General features: G+C 45.5%; 1 protein-coding gene across 1 annotated transcript in view; it reads left to right on the top strand.

Annotated features, from left to right (window-relative positions):
• Ephb1 (EPH receptor B1) overlaps positions 1-21,404 on the top strand; it is a 432,751-nt gene that overhangs the window by 349,654 nt on the left and 61,693 nt on the right. The window contains exons 9-10 of the mRNA XM_057767268.1: positions 138-202; positions 12,301-12,423. Of these exons, the coding sequence (XP_057623251.1) occupies positions 138-202; positions 12,301-12,423 (188 nt within the window). The remainder of the gene's footprint in view (positions 1-137; positions 203-12,300; positions 12,424-21,404) is intronic.

Below are 21,404 nucleotides of genomic sequence, written 5' to 3'. Positions count from 1 at the left end.
AAGTCAAGGCAGAAACAAAACCTTCCAGTGAGGAGTCCCTAGTTCCCGATTCCAGGAGGCACCTAGGCTGAGTTCTGTGTCTGGACACGAGGCCTGGGTGTGACCCTGCTAAAAAAAACCCCCTCTTCTGTCTGCAGGAAACGAGCTTACAGCAAAGAGGCTGTGTACAGCGATAAACTCCAGCATTACAGCACGGGTCGAGGTGAGTAGAGAGAACGCTCCTCTGAGGGTCCCGGGAATCAAGCCAGTCTGTGAGTACAGCGGTCCTCAGAGCCAGTCTAGCTATGATCAGGTATAACAGCAAATGTCTGACAAGCCCTCCGTGCCCAAGTGGCCCCTCTCTGTAAGTCCCTGGAGACCCCAGGCTGTCCACTGCACACCCTTTTTGGACAGTCACTGGATTCCTGGTGGGAGATTACTTTCTGCACTGATAAGCCATATTCGAGACAGGGGAAGACGGGGTTTAGCAAGTCAATGAATCCTGAAATCACACTCAGTGGGGAAAGATGAAGGGTTCTCTATTAACATCTTCTCCCTTATCTTATCCAGTTGAGCGGCTGGGGAATGTGTTAACCAAATTCACAGATAAGCCAGAGAACATGAATGCAGGGAATTAAAAAGATAACAGAGCTCAGGAGGTTGAAGTGCTGGGGTATCTCCCAAGCGTTTTTTCTTTTAAACAGTACCTTTAAAAGTTTCTCGCATTCATTATCTTACCCCTGCCTCTCTCTCTTTTAAGCCTATGTTTAAAAAAAATTCTTTTTGAAACTCAAATTTCTCTCACCAACACACATATAATTCTATATCAAAATTGCTGCTCCTTCCTCTGAATGATTCCAGCACTGCAGTCTCAAATAGTTCCCGGGAGGATAGGTGGGCCACCTCCCTGCTTCCAGACTGCTTCTAAATGACTCTTTTGGAAGTCCACACACACCCCGAGAAATCTTCCGCAGCACACCAGGCTCTCCCCCGTAAACCACATCCCACTCCCATCCTCCTCTTGTGTCCTGAACCATTCTCGTTCTGAGCATTCCGCAGTGAGCAGATCTCATAGACACGGATAACCTGAAGCATGGGTTCAGGTTCACTGGGTTGCTTCTTTTGTTAGTAAAAACGGCTCCAAGACTAAAACTCTCCTAGACCAGAAGGCTTTTCCTTTCCAAGGTCACTTGAGATGAGGAGGAATACCGTGTTCACAGCTGCAACCACGTTATGAAGGAGCATGTGTTCTAGTGTGGAGGGTATGAGTTTGGGCTTCTCAAAAGGCACTCTGTAGATACAGTTTTTCAATCAAGACCCAGCTGAAGGTTTATATAAGTTCAAACCTTTAATAACTAGGGTGTGTATAGGGTACACATTGCAAGGAGAAGCCACCGTAAGGCTCCAGGACTCCCCAGGCCAGCTCTTGAAGTCAGACTTTGATATCTGACTCTCAGAAGATATGTACCACTCTGGTGCCTCAGAATTGTCCCAAAGCTCACTCTCTGTGTCCCTTCTCTCGCTCTGGCTTCTGACATTAGCTCCCTGTTGGCTTTGGGCCTGCTCCTTGCTGTGATGAGCCACTAAATGTCCTTTTCAGATCTGGTTCCTGGCCTCTTTGGATAAAACTTTTATAGATGGTACTATTGGCCTGAAAGCAGTCAGGACCACAAGAATACATGATTGGGTTCAAAAGATGCCATCTCATTTTGAAGTCTAGAAACTTCAAAACAGTGGTCAAAAATAATTCAGCCAAGAACTCTCTTTCTAAAGATACGGCGTCTTTCCGAGGATCCCCAGGCATCCAGGGCAGTGATGATGCTCTTTGGACAACTTCAGCCTGGCATTTGACTGTTCTTCTCTTGTAGTGTGTCTCTGTCAGGCTACTGGGTGTACACAGATGTGTTTCTAAAATGCTCATGGTTCCCCCTGTGGGAGATTGGGGGGCTCATCACCTTGATAGCCACAGAGGGAGGTAGCTCTGGTTCCAAGCCTCTGTAGAAGAACTAACCCCCAGTCTTCAGCCACAGGGTCCTTGCTACCTACTTCCCATGAGCATGGCTGGAGTCAGTCAGCGAGTTTCACTGGCTGATGCTAGATGGATGTAGAGTTCTCACAGGGATGTTCAGTTTACTTCTTCGGCTGCCTTAGATGTATGAGCCATTCCTAGATGCCCTTCTCCTCTGGGCACAACTATCCTCTTTTAATCAACCCCTGACACCTGCCTCCCTGGGCTCTGACAGCTGCTCCCTCCCACACACCTGGGTTCTCTGAGGCCACACCCTTGTGCGCTGAGTTGCATGTATGTACTTTTTTCGTATGAACAACTGTCTCTTTGGAGAATCGCAGTGAGATGAAGGCATAGCACACAAGGAGCAGATGAGAAAACTAAAACTCTGGCGAAGGAAGAGCCTGAGGGGGAAGGAAGGACGGGCAGGTAGAGGTGGGGGGGATGGCCACGGAAGATGCCATCTGTGCCAACGCTAAGAATTTTAATATAGTAGCTTGCCTTGCTTGACTCCCATAATCTTCACAGCCACTCAAGGATACAAGAGGTAATCCTGGAAGGGCAAGTGACTTCCTGAGTGACAAGTCTTGAGGGTTGAAGAGGTGGATTATGCACCCTCTGATCTGGCTGCAGACCTCATGGTCTTTCTGTAGTGAAAGGCTCAATGTACCTAGTATTGGGTGGACTTCTATGTCTAATCCCAGATGCCCTGATGTAGGCAGAGTTTTTCTGTGTTCCAGCAGCCACTCCCAAATAACCACAAAGAGGCTTAATATTAATTATAAATGCTTAACCATTAGCTAACGCTTGTTACTTGCTGACTCTTATAACTTAAATAAACCCATTTATATTAATCTACATTCTGCCATGTGACATCTTTCATCTTGTACCTCCTGTTTCCTCTCCGCATCTGGCTGGAGACTCCTCTGACTCTGCCTTTCTTCTTCTCAGCATTCTCTCTGCCCTAAAAATCCTGCCTAGCTATTAGCCAGTCAGCTTTTTATTAAATCTATCACAGTGACATATATTCACACAGTGTAAAGGAATATTCCACACCCTGGTTGGTGATTTGTGAGTCCCCACCTCTGAGTCCCATTCTGGGAGTCAGAAGGCTCAAGTGTGCCCAACTGTGCATGCAGATATGTACGTAACTGTGCATGCAGATATGTACGTAACTGTGCATGCAGATATGTACGTAACTGTGCATGCAGATATGTACGTAACTGTGCATGCAGATATGTACGTAACCGTGCATGCAGATATGTACGTAACCGTGCATGCAGATATGTACGTAACCGTGCATGCAGATATGTACGTAACCGTGTATGCAGATATGTACGTAACCGTGTATGCAGATATGTACGTAACTGTGCATGCAGATACGTACGTAACTGTGCATGTGCCTGCACTCCTCATATGAATTTCCTCCACGGTGTGGACTGCTTCGGAGCTCTGAGGGCTCCCTGGTCTGGGAGTGACAGAACGTCTGCAGCAGCTGCTCAGCTCTGTTCTCCACTGCTTAGGGACCCCAAGTCCCCTGGCTCCTCTGGGGGTGCCACGAAGGAGCTGGTGGTTCTTGTCTTCCAGACTCTCCCTTTTAAAGTGGCACAGAGGTTGAAAGAGACAGAAAAGAAGTATTTGCAGCAGTCTCATCTTCCCTGAATAGTCAAGGCATGGTAGATCTGGTTGCTGGAAAACATGATGTTATATTCAGGAACTGGCTTATATTGCACCCTGACCCTAAAGCAGTGGTTTTCAACCTTTCTAATGCTACAACCATTTTATACAGTTCCTCATGTTCTGGTGACCCCCAACCATAAAATTATTTTTATTGCTACTTTGTAACTGTAATTTTCTACTCTTATGAATCAGAATATAAATATCTGATATACAGGGTATCTAATATGTAGCCCCTGTGGGGGTCATGACCCACAGGTTGAGAACTGCTGCTCTAGAACTTGGTGAACAGGGATGTAAAGTGGAATTTGAATTGGTGGAAAGACACTCTCTGGAGGGTGGGCCAGTTGGTCTGATAAAGAGTTAGTGAGCCAGGGGTTCATGTCCAAGAATGGATGGAAAGGGTCATGGGCTTCTCATGCTCAGAAATGGATAGATAATATGTCGCCATGGTTTCTTGGCCCAGTTCTCGTAAATTGTTGGCTAACAACAGAAGACCTGGATAGGATGATCCTGGTAGGGCAGGGAGGGCTTAGGAATGGAACTTCAGGAAGTTGTGGTTCTTTCCGTTTTGGGGAAATGCAGACAGGTGTCCAAGGAACTTAGGCCATTCCTCATTCCTAAGCTGGGTGAATTGCATGAGGTTGGAGATAAAGGGCTTGGGGTTTGTGAAAGGGTTAAGGGCTTTAGGATCAGTCCTAAGAAAACCACCTCTGAGTGAAAGATACAAATTACAACGCCTACTGACATGTTTTGACAAAAAAACATAAATGAGATGTGGACCTATGTTCGTCAGGATTCTCTGGAGAACCAAAAGGGATGAATAATCACACACACACACACACACACACACACACACACACACACTAGTAGAATCACACCCGGAAACTGAGAATTGAGAACTACTCTTCCTTCAAGCTGGGCCCTCAGCTGCCTCAATCTGGCACCAGAAACTCTTAAAGTTCCTGGAGAACTGCTGGTCCCTAGTGTCAAAGAAAGCTGGACCGTGAAGCTTGGGCATGCTGGTTCTGGTATTGGTATAGGAATCAGCAGCAATGGGATAGATTAGCTCAATGGCAAAAGGAAGATCAGGCAGGCAAGAGATAATTTTTCTTCTGCCACGTCCTTTTTTATCTACACTGATACCAAAAAGCACAATCCGAGGGCCTCTTCTCATATCAATCGAAGAAATCGGTATGCTTTTCCAGGTGAGGCTCCCTAGTCAGGTGATTTGATATGTGGCAAAAAGACATAAAATCCAACCATCATGCTTGAGATTGGAAAACACAGAAATCTTTACACAAAGTAAAGGAGCAAAGGGAGGACACAGTTGTGAGTCCAGCCCAGACAAATGCCCCTAGTTACTGTGAAACACATGGGTCGGAGAATATGAACTGGAGTTCTGTCATCATTAGGAATAGACAAGAGGTGATTAAGAAAAAAATACGGGACCTCGCCTCTTCTAATTAAACCATATATTTAGTAAATTCAAGAATTATGGGTAACGAATGATTATTTTGGCAAAAACATCATATGGTATAATGGAAGGCATTGTTAAGTAGATACAGACTTTGTCTTCCCATGGAGGGAAACTGAATTAGTGACTGTCACTCAGGGGGAAGGTCCCTGGCGTTATTCTAGTTCTTGTCCTATTCAATCCGTGTTTGTTTGATTGCTTTTTTAACTTCATGAGTCAGATGAAAGCGTGGGGATGCTGATCGAGTTTGTAGGTAACAGTTGGGAAGCAGAACTAACACCATAAAAGACGAAATCAAAATTCAGAGCTACCCAACAGCTTTGAATGCTAATTTGAAATCTGCAAGACAAAATGTTAGCAGGCTAAATCTGGAACCTGGTGTTTAGGTTAAAACAAAACTGAAGCAGTACAAATAGGGAGCGATCCCACTTACTATTTATTTGTGTGGGGGAAAAAAAACCCCAGCTGATCACGTGGTTGCTCTCAGTGGCACCGCTGATGAAGAATACTAGTAAGGCCATTTTGAGCACTTGCTGTATTAACTGTTTACATCCTCTCTTTGTGCTATTAAGAACCCACTCAGGGTCATGGACTCTATCCTAGAGACCCAATTTCAAGAAGCACCTAACCAGACGAGAGCAGCCTGCCTGCCTGTGTCTGGTGGGGCAAGTGTCTGACTCATTGGCAGGATGTTATCAGATGCACGGGGGTTGTCCATCAAAGAGCTTCCTCTACAGTAAGGCTAGGGCTTGAGAACTCTTAGTAATGGATGCTATTGAAAAGATTCCTGCCCTAGAGGGGAGATGGGATGAAGTCACACCCAGAAACATGTCTGAATTACTGCATTCTGGGTGGTTGATACATTCTAAACTCCAGAGATAGCAACTGGCCCCCAAGGAATCACCTGAGACCTGGTTTGCAGGGCGGGAGAACCCTGGAAGGAAAAGACTGACTGGGACATTAAGAGCAGATCATACGTGAGTGAAGGCCTGCAGACATACAAGGAAAGGCTCCTTGGTATAAAAGCAGGTTGAGTTTGCAGTCAGTGTTTATTAAATGTCAAATAAATGGAAAGGTCTAGATTCACCCATGTGTGTGCTCTTGGCTCCTAGCCAGAGCCTCTGCAGTGTCTCCTCCAGTAGTTCCAGGATCATTATCTATTGCCCTCGGGTTCCCAGTAGGACTTCAGCAGCCAGAGATCCTTGCCTGGAAGGACTTGTCTGTCCTGGTCATAGGTACCCAGGAGGCAGGAAGGTGTTAAGCAATTCTCCAGGAGTGTTTGCTCTTGCCTCTTCTCTTGTTCTCCTCCTAGCACTTTGGTTGCAAATGCTGCCATCTTACACCTTAAATAATTACTGAGGCCACTTCACAACCACTTCCCCAGCCTCCAGTCCCTTCCTCAGCAAAATAAGCTCTCCAGTGTCCTGGTCTCAGAACCCCCCTCCACTGCCTATAAGACAGTTATCAGCTCTGTGTGTCCAGTGGCATCAGGGGTCATGCCTGTGCTTGGTAATTGAGGCCTCCGTGCTTGTCTATCAACATTGCTGCCTCTGCTTCCAGCTGGTCTCTCTCCTCCTCTACAGTCGGTACCAAGACTCTCTCTGAACATTCCAAACTTCTTTGTAGTAACAGGTACTGTTTCCTTCTGCATTTACTCTAGTTCTGGAGCTTCAAGGAATCTGACCTTGAAGAGTGGCATCCATGCCTTCTGCCTCCTCTAGTCTCTGTGATGTTTACAACCCATTCCTGGTGTTGTCTCCTGACTCAACACTGCCCAGCCCTGTGCCCTTTCATGTGTCAGTCACAGGAAGAGCCCTGGGAGCTTTGCTTTCCTCTGGATGCCACAGTGCTGCCTGGGTGTCTAGCAATATTGAGGGAAAGGAGGGAGGCTTGTCACCTGACGCAGAGTATCAGAGAACGTCCCTTAAGGACAGCACATGTTTCTAAATAGCTCCCCTCTCGTGCTCAAATACCTGGACAAAACTGCATGGGTCACAGGGTGACAAAGTGTCTCTTGGATTCAGAATGAGGTACAAGCAGGCACACTTCCACATGCCCTTATGACTCCATCAAAACCTGCTGGGATACAAGAATATTAATGACTGGAAACAACCCAACTCATTCTCTGACACGACCCTGTGGTTTCTAGCAATCCTTCCTCATCTAGGGGTCCACTGGCTTTTGCTGGAACCTCTGACGCCCTAGGATCGGTTGTCACAACTGGCCTAGATGTCTTTGCTACTAGTTCTACACTCAGAGTGCGCACCAGGCTTGCACAAGGGCACTGGGTCATCTCCCATAGCTGAGTCCGTGCATGTCACCTGCTGTTTACAGTAGTGAGCTCTTTGTTTTCCCATGCACCCATGGCACTTTTGAATGTCTCCATAACCTTTCAAAAACCCACATAGACTTCCAGCATCCCCGGAGCTCATCTCAGCCACTTCCGTTGATCCCCTGGTGCAGGGCCTCTGACCGTAGAAAAGAATTTCTTCTGTTTCCAGAACTATTGATGCCATGCAAGAAGATACCAGACAGCGGTAAAGCCACGCTCCCTATGAACATATTTACAATCTCAATCTTTATTGGAGATTTGTAGACTAGGAGGTGGGAAAGCTGGGGTGTGCTGCCTAACAAAGCCCTAACCATCAAGACACTAACAGCCAGAAGGTGAAGTTCACACAAGCCCCTTTTATGCCAAAGATATGCAATCTATGACAAAAACATGGAAACATAGACACGGCTAACAGTATTTAATGGTATTTTTATTACTAACAATGGTGGGGAGGCCATGTCAATCACTATAAAATGCCATGTATTATAGGGGTCTATTGTGCCATATTGTCACCATCTCCTCTAACAGCAAGAGAACATCTTTTGCGCCCAGGCTTCTAGTGTCTGTGCCTCACTCCGTTGCTGACTTGATTCCTTGTTCACTGTCTGGTGATTCATTGCACTAAATACCGTTTTCCTGATAATTAAAAACTGCTCACTGGCAAGTGGGAGCGCGAACAGGCTGATGCGGGATTTATGCAGAAACACAAAATGAGCCGAAAGACAAATGACCTGTTCCGCCTAGCGAAAGGCATTTTTTTCCCTTCCTCATCTTCTGGGATTTGAGAAAGGCTGGCTAGAGCTTGGGAGCTTGGTCTAGGGAACTCTGTCATCATAGGAGGAGGTGTTTGCAAGGGGGCTCCACTGTATTCATATGCTTAGCCAAATCCCCCTGTTAATGTGGAATACAAAGACCCCTGCCTGCAGCCCAGGACCTGGACCAGGGCCATCTTTTCCTCCTGTTGTATTGAACTCACACAGGCTGTGGCTAGAGAGAAGGCACTAATTTTGAGCTACTTCTTAGACCTTGATTGAACTTTCCCAGTTTCCTTCCTCCATATAATAATACTTTTACTCAATGTCAAAGAAAACGGGTAGTGATTCTTAGTGATGCATTAGATGCAGGATTTAGGGCATTCATTTTGGTTGGACATTTCAGCAGATCATAGTCTTGGGCTTTAAGCAGCCTTCTTGGCTTCTGAGGAAATGCCTCCGTGACAGCCAAAGACCCGAGACACAGCATAGCCACCACGATGTTACATGCATGTACACGTGAGTGCAAATGCATGCACATATGTATCCACACTTTCCAAGTCCTCGGATGTCTCCTAGGGAGTGAAATGCATGCCTCGTCACACGGTGGACATTTTCCCATCTCCGTATACTTTGTGGCACGCTGCCGGCCTAAGGAATGGAGGCTCCATCAGGAGATGAGCTGTCTCCCTTCTGGGTATAGCTTATTCCCCAAACTGGCCTGGGCCAATATCTGTAAAGCTCATTAGTGCAGAATCCTTCCCCCATTCATCCTCATATACGTCTTTACCTGCAACCCATTCATTACAGCCCATTCTAGATTGTTTAATTAGTTTCCATGGAAGAACTCCTTCAGGACAGCTTAGCATACATCTTTAAAAGCCCTTGATCTAAAATAACAAGGTAGTTATTTTGAAAGTAACTAATGTAACCCTAAGTGGCTTACATCCCCCGACTGCCCACCAGGCCTTACTTCCTTTTCCACCTCCCCATACACTTCTGAGAAAAAAAAAAAAGATTGTTGATAACAGTAATGAATCTATTAGTCAAGGAGTCTTCCCAGTACCTGGGGCGCTGTGCTGGGCCTGACACTTGTCATAGGGTCTTTATTCTCACAGGCAAGCTGGAAGGGAAGTCTCATTTTCCCTCTTGTTGGAGAAGCTGTGGTGAGAGATAAGTCTGAACTTGCTGTATTATGCAGGATTAATAAAGTACTTTGGAGGTCTAATGTCACCTGCAGATCTCAGCATCAGGGATGCACAGAATTAAGAGGGAAAAATCACAGCTTACTGACACTACCCTGGTGTCCTTTTTTACCCCTCTTTTCTTCTTTGCATTTTGAGTGTTTTTGCATTGTCTTGTCTGCCTCCTTCATCCTTCTATGCATGCTGGCTGACCTCCACTGTCAGCATCTCTGTTTCTTTGCCTGACTGTGTTGTCTGGCTCTAGAGTCTCCCTCTTGCCTGTGTTAATGGCCATTCAGTGCCTACATTTTGAGTATGGCAATCACTATGGAAATACGTCGGCTCCTTTAACCCTGGGGAGGGCCCATTCTGAAGCTTGTGGTTACTTATTCAAGTTCACAGAGTGCCCTCGAGGAGATAAAGCCAGTTATAATAATCTACAATAGTCAGTGGCTTAAGGACACACCTTATATCTGCCGCCTTTTGCTTCCTGTTTGATTTCCTTTTGCCCTTCCTCCACTTCTTGGCATTCCCCAGATAAACCATTTGCTTTCATAGCTTGGTCGTTAGGGCAGTTTTTAGGGGAACCCTAAGTAGGGCTGGGGAAGCCTGGAGATGCCCTGGGCTTCTCCCAAGCTTGAAGTCTGGCCAGTTACCTTTGTGCTTCACCTGTTCGGCACGGCAGGTGGGAAATCAGTGATGTTCATTTCTGGCTGCCCTTGGTCCATTGCTACCGAAGAGCCTTCTCTCTTGTGCACGTGCGCGCACACACACTGCTGTGCTCCAGGGTGTAGAGTGTTTCAGGTGTGCAACAAGCCTCCTGCTGCCAAGAGTCTCTCTGAATGTGGCCCCAGACAAAAATCATAAACTTACTTAAGTCATTATGAGATTATTTTTGCCATTTTTTTTTTTTAGCTCTTGCTTGGTTTTTGAGCATAAAGTTTGTTGATAGTGTTTTACAGTGTCAACAGACTGGACGCGATCTCTGTTTGCTTTGTCCAAATTTTAGTCAGTGCATTCCAACGTCAAACACATCATAAGGTTTTGTAGAGTTTTTCATGTATGTATAGATGTGTATGGGGGAGGTGTGCAAGCACAGGTTCATGAGCATATGTGTGCACACTTGTTGGATGGACAATGGTCAAGGTCAACCTTGTTTGTTGTTCCTCATGTTGTTGTTCCTCATGTGTTGTCCAGTTTTTTGTTTTTTGGTTTTTGTTTTGTTTTGTTTTGTTTTGTTTTGAGGTAAGATCTCTCTTTGGAACGTTGCTATTTTAGGCCAGGCTGGCTGGGTAGTGAACCCTGGGGAGTCACCTGTCTCTGCCTCCCCAGCACTGGGGTTACAGTTCGATGCCATTACGTCTAGAATTTTGCACAGATGTTAGCATCACACTCAGGGCCTCATGCTTGCAGGATAAGCATTTTCCTGACTCAGCTTTGTCCCTAACCTCTCAGTCCTACCCCCAGAAGCTTTCTAGAACATGTTGACTACTTTCAAACAAGCAGTTCAGAATACTAGGAACAGTATTTGCTTAAGGAATATCTGTTACTTACATCAGGGCATTTGGCTTCCTTTGATTGAAAAAATAAATCTCCCCTGTCTTTGGTGTATCTTCCTTCCTTCGTTGGATTGTGTCCTAGGATTTTAATCCTTTCCTGAGTAAGGAGGTGATCAAGATATTGAGAGAGGCATCCGATGTTTTTCTGATGAGAAATGACAGAACCGGAGCATGGACGAAAGGAGGCAATGGGGAACAGGGTGTGGGTGAGGTACACAGACAAGGCCTTAGGAAGCTGAAGCCCAGCCTCAGCTTTGATCCCCATCACCGCACAGAGACCCACCTGCCCTGCCCTTGCTGCTCTGTCTCCTCCAGGAGGACACCACAGCACCACACAGGGATGTGGCAGTCGACCAGACAGCCTGTCTTTTGGAGGCCCCACCTTTCACCACCCTAGCCCCGTGGAAACAATTTCTACACTTCACTTAATGACACATCAAACAAGTTGAAAAATTACATTTCCAATGAATCCATTTGTTTTTTTTGTGTTCCACTTGCTTTTTTAGTCCCCTGTCCTCTACTTTTTGAAAGCACTTTTTCTGCAGTGACAATTCTCTATTTTGTCCTCAAGCACACCTATCTATCTTGCCACTGTATACATCAGTGACAAGGCCTATATTCCTTTATGTATTTCGCATCTACCATTTTATTCGTTTTTCATACTTCAGTGTGTCTGAAGGCATGGGGTGTTCAATTACCATTTTTCTTTCATCCCAACCCATTTTTCCTATGTAGACGTTGCTCTTTCCTGCATTAGTATTTTCTAAGCTTCCCCTCACATTTTCTCTTCTGGTGTACAGTGTTGGCACTTCTGTCTTGAGGGTTTTCTAATAGCGTCTCCCTCCTTCTTTAAAAAAATCCATCCTCATCCCTCTTGTGGCCACGGACCACAGCCGTCAGTTATAACCTTAACGGTGGTCTCCACTCAAGAAAGTTGTCAAGTTGATAAATATTGATATCTACCCTACCATTTTACCACCGCTTTTCTGCTAATGCATTTGGTTGGCATCAATCAGCTTCTTTGCCTTCTGTGAGTGCCTGGTGTGGGAACTGGTCCCGATCTGTCACTTATAAGTAATCTGTTCCACATTTCATCCAGAGCATAGAAAGAGAAAAAATATGGAGGAGAAGTAGAGGACAGAGAACCAGAGTGGTCCAGGGAAAAGAGAGATAGAGAGACCCAGGAAGAAGAGATCGCATAGAGGAAGTTTATAGCAACCTGATTAAGAGAAGGGCTCCTCCCAGCAATACCCTTGGTGCTGGGGACATGGATAATAGCAGCAGTGAGCCATATCTTGTCTGGATGTTAACCTGCTTATCTCATCCAATAAGGCTCGCCAGGGATGAAGATCTACATTGATCCCTTCACTTATGAGGACCCCAATGAAGCCGTTCGGGAGTTTGCCAAGGAGATTGACGTGTCTTTTGTGAAAATCGAAGAGGTCATCGGAGCAGGTATGACTCTCCTCTCCCCTTGTCTCTGTCTTCCTAACATTCTAGATGTCTTTCATACTTTTCAGAAGATAAATCTGGACCACTGGAACATGCAAGAATGTTGCTCAGAATCTTTGGGGACCTTGGTCGCAGTGGCTAAGCTTGCTTGGGCACTTAAAGTTGGCTCTAGTTTTCAAAGATTCGGAAGTAACTCGGGAAACAGACCAGGAAAAAAGAAAAAAAGAGAGATGTAGGGTCCTTAGTCATGAAGATGGGAATAAACAATTTTAAAAGCCGATCTAGGACCCTACTCACTGAAAGTGGCATCTCCATGACTTTGGGCCAAGGCTTCTCTCCGTACTTTGAGTTCTCCTTTTTCTGTGCTCACACACTGGCATCCAGATCAGGCAACAGATAGAATCCCAGCCTGGACTGGAATTACTGCTGAGGTGCCCCAGAGAAAATGCACCAAAAGACTGGTCTAGAAAGCGTATCTTTCTTCAACAGACTGTAGATCCCATCTGTCTACAGACCCAGCCTGATTAACGTAGGGTGGATAAGATGTCTTAGTGTGAGATAAAAACATTCCGGACATTATTTCTTTATAAGCAATCTCTTTACTTCTTTGATTTGGGTCTCCTTTCTGACTTTACTTTCTTCTACGGCATTCTTTGTCTTTACTTCTTCAATTCCATTGTGCAGGCTGTCCTGGCACTGAAATGCTTGATTCGTATCACCTGACAGCCACAGAGTGACAACTCCCAATAGCATTGTAACTCAACAAAGCATGTTTAAGCGATGCCCAGCGGACAGCCACTTCATACTTTACCTTTAGAGGAAATGTCATAATCCTTCCATTCGCTCCTCTCTCAATATCCCTAAGGCTCAGAAAATCCACTTATGGAATTGGGAGTCACTTTGGGGAGCATACCCCAGTAGGACACCATCTGCATGTTTTGGGTTCTTCTTAAGCGCTGCATCCTTCGCCCCCACCACCACCTCAGCCTCACTGTGGAAGGCCCTGGAACTCTCCCTGTCACCACAGACTGCTACCCGCCACCAAACCCTCAGCAGTTCCAGCTGGCCAACTAGAATCTTATCCACCAGGGTCTCTCCATCTATTGACTATCATTAAATATTTTACTGAAGCCCGACTTTCACTTCTATGTCGATAATTTTCCCTTCCTCTTTAGACACTGACATATTTAAGGATCGTGCGTTGGAAGGTTGGGTACCAGATAAATTGGATTGCTCTTATAGGCTCTGGTTTCTCCAGGAAACTTAAGAATGTTGAGGAGGCGTGCTTGCTGTCCTGTACTCTTTTTGCCCGCGTTATTAATTGTTGTTATGGCTCGCGGTAATGGCACTAGTGATTTTAATGTTGTTATTTATGTCATGTGCTTAGAGTGATGTGTTCTGAACTGCATTTCATCCCAGACAGCACACATCAACACCCCTCCTGCCTTTGTCAGGGGACGAGTAAAGAGCCTTTTCGCTTTATGATCCTGCCAAGGAGCTACAATTTGGGGTGAGCTCACCAACTGCCGGATGCCCATAAAGGGAGAACTGATGGCCCGGCTCTATCCTTCACCTTCCGTCGTTTGCCAGTACTGCTGTGTTTGTGCATTCAACTCAGAGGAGAGTCAGTGTTTTTGGTGCAGCTTGCATGGTATTACAAGAGATTCATTTAACAAATTACATGATGTTCAGCAGCATCCCATTAAGAATTGTGTCTGTCCCTGCTGACCAGCCTCTACCAAGTCCTATCTCCTTGTGATTCAGAGCCATCCCAGAACCGATCCCAGTGGGTGTTAACTCACATTTAGCAACTGGATACAATTTCAAGGCAAGATACTCTACATTCCCTTCCCCCATACTCTGCCTCACTGAGACTGGCTTTCCCTTTTGCTAATAAAGAGCTTGGTTGCCAAACAAGAAGCAAAAAGTAACAATTACACAATATAATTGACAATGTTTCTCTTAGCCACCCAGAAGAATTGGTGCAGAAAGAGAAAACTGGTTTGCAAATGGAAAAAAATATCAAGAACAAAAGCAAGATCCACAAAGGAAAAAAATCAATAGTTATCCAATCTTCCCTTCTCCCCCCTCCTTCCCTTCTCCCTTCTTTCCTTCCTCCTTCCTCTCCTCCTTTCTTCCCTACCTTCTCTCTTTTTCTTCTTTCATCAAAAGCTTTCAGTGGATTCTTTCTGTACTCTGAAGTGGATTTCCTAAGAAGAATAATGGCCTCTCTGCTCTGAAGGCTGACCGACTTAGCTGGAAGTCAGGGAAGTGGTCACAGTCAGCTCTTTCCAACCATCATAGTGCAGGCACAGAGGAAGCACTGGGAGCCCTTGCAGGCTGTGTGTAGTTCCGTGGGCTGAGAGTCCTGAGGGATCGGGAGGGCTCCTGTATTCCTTGCTTTTCTTCTTGTGACCAGATACTTGACAAAAAGCCCTTAAGGTCGGAAGGGTTTATTTTGGCTTATGGTTTAAGAAGGGATACAGTGCACCTGGTCAGGATGCGAAGAGCAGCTGGTAAGCAAACTTCACTGCTTGTCCCTAAAGAGCCACTCCTCCAGCAAGGCCACAACCTTTTTTCCCCTTTTCAAAATGTATTAATTACTTCTAGGATGCATGGGAGTATTTTGCCTGAAAGAATGGGGACCATGGACATGCTTAGTGCCCACAGAAGTCAGAAGAGGGCATCAGATCCCCTAGAAGTAGACCCGTGGATGACTATGAGCCACCATGTGGGTGCTGGGACTTTGTAAGTGCTATTAATCATTAAGTCCTCTCTGCAGCCCCTCACCCCTAACTTCTTAAAGCAGCAGCCAGCTGGTAACAAGTATTCAAGTAAATTAATATATGGGGCGGTTTATATTTAAGTCACAACAACTCCACAAAAGAAATAACCTTCAAGGCTGAAAACTAATTGAAAAAAATAAGGTTTTTTTGGAAATGCATTAGGGCAGTGGTTCTCAACCTGTGGGTCTCGACCCTTTTGGGGTCAGGAGTCACATAAGGCCACACTAAAACACAGATATCCGCATTATGATTCATAACAGTAGCAAGGTTGCAGTTATAAAGTAGCAACAAAAATAATTGTATGGTTGGGGTCAACACAACATGAGGAATTGTGTTAAAAGGCCGCAGCATTAGGAAGGGTGAGAGAAAGGCAGTGGCAGAAAAGGAATGCCACATGATACAAGGAGGAAAATAGATGTTATGTTCCAGTTCAGGCATGCTGGAGTAAGCCTGCAATAGCTCACACCGGCCAACTTGTACGCCTCTTCCCAGTCATGTGCACTACCATTGATGTTCACCATTGACTCTTAGAGGTACATTTACACCATGGGAATTGGCGAACACTGTGAGCCTTGAACTGTTTCTCCCTGGTTCTTGATTTTTGAGCGAGCTAGTAGTTGTACAATGTGGTAGTTTGAATGTAGTTGGCTGTGATAGTCTCGTAGGGAGTGTCTCTATTAGGAGGTGTGGTTTTGTTGGAGTTGGTTTGGTCTTGTTGGAGGAAGTGTGTCACTGTGGGGGTGGGCCTTGGGGTTTCCTATGCTTAGAATACTGCCCAGAGAGTTGATTGACTTCCTGGGGCCTGCAAGACATAGCACTCTCAGCTCTGGACCACATCTGCCTGCATGCCACCATGCTCCCAGTCATGATGATAATGGACTGAACCTCTGAAACTGTAAGCCAGCCCCAACTAAATGTTTTCTTTATAAGAGTTGCCATAGTCATGGTGCCTCTTCACAGCAATAGAAACCCTGACTAAGACACACACATACCACCCTACATCTCTAGAGTGTACAAGGAACGCCACCTCGTAGATGGCACAAGGCTGTTTTAAAGAGGTTACTGAGGCCTTTGCCTACCAAATATGGAACCAGAGAAAGCTGTGCTTGTTGCAGGAGAGGTTAATTTTAGTGTTCAGGAAAAAAAAAAAACATTCATTATTAAACTTTAGTAGATGCTGGGAAGTGTACTCAATGTTTAACAATCTCTGTCACGGGAAAGCATTGGTTAGCACAAAACACAGTGCCGTGCTCCATGCAAAGAAAAATGAGAATAAGAAAGGAGGGGAGGACCATAGGGAGGATACAGCCTTGGAGACAGGAGGAGAGACTTGCTGTCGGGGAGGACTCAGGGAAGAGAGACCTGAATGACCACTGAGGACAAATCCAATTAGATGGAGTATGAGCAGAGAAGGACAAAACTGCTGGGAAGCATTCTTGTGTTAGTTTAGAGAGTCAAATTGACCTAGAGATGAAAGAACTGAAGTACATATTTTCCCCAAGGGAAAACCGGGATCCTGAGCAGGTTGAGCGATAGGATGGCGTTCAGAGAGTGGACCATGGTAACCGCTGTAGGTCTGATGGGAAGGAGGTTATGGGAAAGAGTGGACCAGCCTTCTGAAGCCTGGAGACCAGTTAGCTGACTCTGACCAGATGTGGGAAGAGGTTCTGGGAGACTGATTCTGGCATGATGGGTGGGATGGGAGAGAGCATTGACAAGCTGGAGTATAGTGTAGCCAATGGTTCTACTATGAGGTTTAGCACCAGGAGTTGATGGGGCAGTTGGCATGGAGGCGGGGCCCAGATATGAGGACTATCAGGTTAAGTACCAGGAAGGCAGAGTAGAGCTGTCTAGCACCTAGGGTGTAGGAGTGTTGGGTATGCGTAGAGTGAAGGTCAGCAGAGTAAAATCTGGAAACTATGTGACAGACAAATTGTATTAACTTCGAAGTATCATCTAAAGTTGTTTAGGATGTTGAGCAAAAGAATGAAAAATAATCATTGAAGAGCCTGGCATGACACTGCTCAAAAAGATTAATATGTAATTAATATGTAGTTACTTGCTTTAAGTTCACCTTTCTTCATGAGGCTCACAGTTCTATTAGAGGGCAGGGCTCTTGTGCTTTTATCCATCTGGCACCTGACCTAGTTATGTGGAACTTTGTTCTTCAAATAAATGTTTGTCAGATGTGCTGATGACAGTGGGTACTTGGAGGAAAACATGTGGAAGGGATAAAAATTTTGAGAGCTAGACAGAGTTTGAGGGAATGAAGAGAGACTAGAGAGATGGAATAAGAGCAGGGAGTATTTGGCACCCTGAAGGTGGTTCACTGAGCAAGGGAAAGCCAATCCATCCCCTTCCTCATGTGGACAGTGGAATCAACTGAGGTCTCTGTTGAAAAGGCAGCACACCACGCTGGTCTTGGTGGAGACTATTGGACACTATAAGCTCATGGTTACCATGGACGTAACTAATGGGAATCATCTCATTGGTTGCTTTCAGCTCTTTGTTTAGTTTTGATCAGCTGGATTTCCCAAGAGAATCAGTCAGGGCTACCATATATGTTATTACAGAATGAAAAGCCCTCTGGGTGTTGAGTTTGCAACCTGTGCAACTGTGCAGTATCCCAGCTGTTAAGTGCATGAAATTGTAGGTAAGGATATCATTAGAGGTGTTATCCAGAGGAGAGTATGCTGACTGTATTTTAGTGAATAAATGCCCATCTCTAGTAGCTACTAATCCAGTCCTTCCACCATTGATGATTGTGTTCAAGAAGGCTGTTTGCCAGGAGGGACTGGATAAGGGAATGGATGCTGTATACAGATGGATGTGTGCTCACTATGTGGGGTTGTTATCTTTGGATGAATTTCTTCAGAGAAAGGTTCCTTGCTAACCCAACACTCTTGGCAGCATTTAGAGTGAAGATGGGCAACATGAGGGTAGCAGGAAGGGTTCTAGAAGAAGAACCCAAGGTGATGTCTCTAGGAAACATGATTAAAGAGCACAGTACATTCTAACATGTTCCGTGTGCCTGGCACTACCCGTGTATTTCACAAGTACTGTGCATTTAATCCTTGTAATAGCCTGTGAGTCAGAGCTGACGTTTACGTGTGTATGGGTCTTTTAGACTGGTGAGGAAATCAACATGCAGGGGATAGCTTGCTCCAGGCTGTGCTGCCCTTGAGTTAATGATGCAGCTACGATTTAAACCCAGATGCAGCCTATCCAGAGCTGGTAAATGAAACCCCTGCACTCGCTGCCACTTTCGTTGCCGTGGAAAAGAACAGCTAAATACACAGTCATTGCTTCTGCTGGTACACTCCGCCTAGCAGTTGCAGTGCTGAGGCCTTTTTGCCAGGAATTACAATACTGCCTTCCAATTCATTATCCCATGTGGTAATACTGTAAAGACTGTCCTATATTCACTGGAAAAAGAACATGCTCCATAGAACACACTCCACACTCATCTTGTCTCTGTTCTCATTCTAAGTACACACTTCCAAAAAAGAACACACTTCATACAACGCTACACTCATCTTGTCTCTGTTCTCATTCTAAGTGTGTCCTAAGGAAAGGTCAATGAGGCCCCAAACATTTTTAAATTTATACTTATGTATGTTTAATTATGAAAATAAGATCACTATGTATACATAGGTAATCTCATGCATGTACACATATATTAATCACATGCGATACAGAAGCATGCTATCGTCTAACAACAGCGAAGAGTTGTAGAAAAGGAGAAGTGCATTTTGCTCTGAGCTTTCTGTAAACATTGTGACCATGAAACTCGTCCATCTCATGTACTTACTATAGCAGCCTAGGTAATGGATAACAGAGGAACTCTGACAAAAGGATAATGATGAGTGTGCTCAATTAGTAATGTCTGTCCTCTGTGCATGGCCAGGAGGTGGTGAGATGCATGCTATAGCCCTCATCTTTCTTGTGTTTAGTCATAACCTACTTATCTTGTCCAGGCTACTGTGTTGAAACCATTCTTTCAAACCTAGCTTAAATTTATTCTTTAAAAGTTCCATATCGAGGGTATGCCTGAGTTAATAACTAGAATTTCTGCTTTCCATTTTCCCCCCCAAGGCAGTTTGAGACTTCAGAATGCTGCTAAAAATGGGGGTGCAGTTGTGGGTGTAGATTCCTGCTGCATACAGCCAATCGCCGCTTCTGGAAGCACCTGCTGGCAGGTTGAATGTTTCATTTTCAAAAATTGGAAATTCTTCCCTTCTGATTTGATATATAATAGTTGAGGTATTTAATGGTGCCGAAACACCGTTTCTCTCATCCTCAGTTTGTTGAGGAAGACAGGAAAGAGGCATTGGCAAGGCTGCAGCTTGTAAGGAATAGTTCCCAGAGCTGTCAGGTAGGACTGTCAGAGGAGGCAGCTAGAAGGCATGCACTGATAGCCCTGAGGAAAGTGCCTCTCAGAGGAGAGTCAGGCATCAGATCCACTTGGAAATGAGCCAGCATCCAGATTCCAGGTCCCACCCACCATGCCTCTGATCAGGTGGATCTGCTGGGACTCTGGCAATCCATATTTCCTAACAAGTTCCAGATGCAGATGCTAGACAAGACGCGCTGAGTGCCCTTGGCTTCTGTACTGTCCGAATGTTGGAGGTGAGCCTCGAGTAAATAGATGAGAGGCTATGGGAGAGGACCCAGGTCAGTTGCAGAGACGCATGCTGATCAAAGTCTACCCAGAACAAAATGAGGCTGCCTGTACCTATAGTAGGTAAGAATCTTCACCAAATCACCAACTGCCATCACTCTCTGGCTGAACCAGTTCTTATTCGCACCTTAGTGTGTTGAGATGTTTTATTAAGAAATGGGAAAAAAAAGTGTGATTCTGATGAGGGACACATACAACAGGGAAGTACTTAAGATTTCAGATCTTCACACAACAAGACACCATCCAGTTCTGTTCTAATTGCAGGAAATCATCAGAGAGCAGCAGTAAGGATGGGTGCTATCTGTCGCTTGCTCTGTTTGCCTGCTTGTTTATTTTTGTGACTGAGTCTCACTGTGCAGTCCAGTCTGTTCACAGCCTGTGTTTCCCTGTCTTCTGCACACCATGACTCTCAGGCAAGGGCAGTTTGTGAAGTTGATATTCAAACTAAAGTTGGTAGAGAAATTGAAGAATACACACGAATAGCACCTTCTTAGATCACAATGACACAAGTCCTGCATTTTCCTTGTCATTACTAATAGCAATATGGCAATGGGCTCATATTTCCCTGCGATGCCTTAGAAATGCTGAATGGCCAGAGACCCTAGATTTGACCATGCTAGACTTGGCTGGGGATATCCTCCATGCCAGCTTCCTGGCAAAGACACCTTCCACAGCACCCGTAAGTCCTGCAAGGCCATAGAGACTTATGCCTCCTCCCCTTTGTTATCCATAATGACCCCTCTCTCAAGTCCCAGGTAGGAAGGGAAGGCAGCCTTCTGTTGCATCCTCTTATGTAGTGATGAGTCCCAGAGATGTAAGGGCTGAGCCAAAGTCCATTGACCAGCTTGCAGGCTGGAGTAGACGTGAAGCTCCCTCCGGACCTGCCCCCTTGCACTGTGGCGCCACTTAATCTCCAAGGGACGCCTTGATACTCAGTAACTTGCTATGCAGTTGTTCTTTGAAAGCCTCCTGGCTCAGAAACTATTAAACATCTCTAATTTTCCTGAATCCCCACACTTTATATCACCGCAGAAGAGATTTCTGAGCACTAAAGTCACCAGAAACTACACCCACCTCACCCTACCCAAAGAGAGCCCAATTTTATTTTCTAACTTTCAAAGAATGAGATGAGACCCCACAGAAGATATAATCTGAAGTTCCAGTCTTAGAAGTACTGACTTGAAGACAGGTTAGCCGTAAAGATCAAACGGTGCAGTAACGTTTGTCAGTCAGAGAAGTAATCTCATCTACGAGGTCCCGAGGGAGACAGCTTCTCAACAGCATGCTGTCCTGGTTTGTTACCGCCCCCCCTTCTTCTTCCTCTCCTCTCAGTGAAGCCTACACGATGTTCCTGGCCATGTGCAGTGTGAGGCAGTCGGCATATAAGCTCAGCGGAGTCAAAAGATGTCTCAGAGTCCTGGGCTTTGGGCAGTCTGCTAATCTGTTTACAGCTGGGGAGCGGGGAAGCACAGTTCTCAGCCTTGGCCACACCTGCACCCCAGAAACAGGAGCAAGGG

This window comes from Chionomys nivalis, chromosome 4 (assembly GCF_950005125.1).
Source record: "Chionomys nivalis chromosome 4, mChiNiv1.1, whole genome shotgun sequence".
Taxonomy (NCBI): Eukaryota; Metazoa; Chordata; class Mammalia; order Rodentia; family Cricetidae; genus Chionomys; species Chionomys nivalis.
Note: the sequence above shows the minus strand (reverse complement) of the source record. Positions and strands in the feature narration are given on the sequence as shown.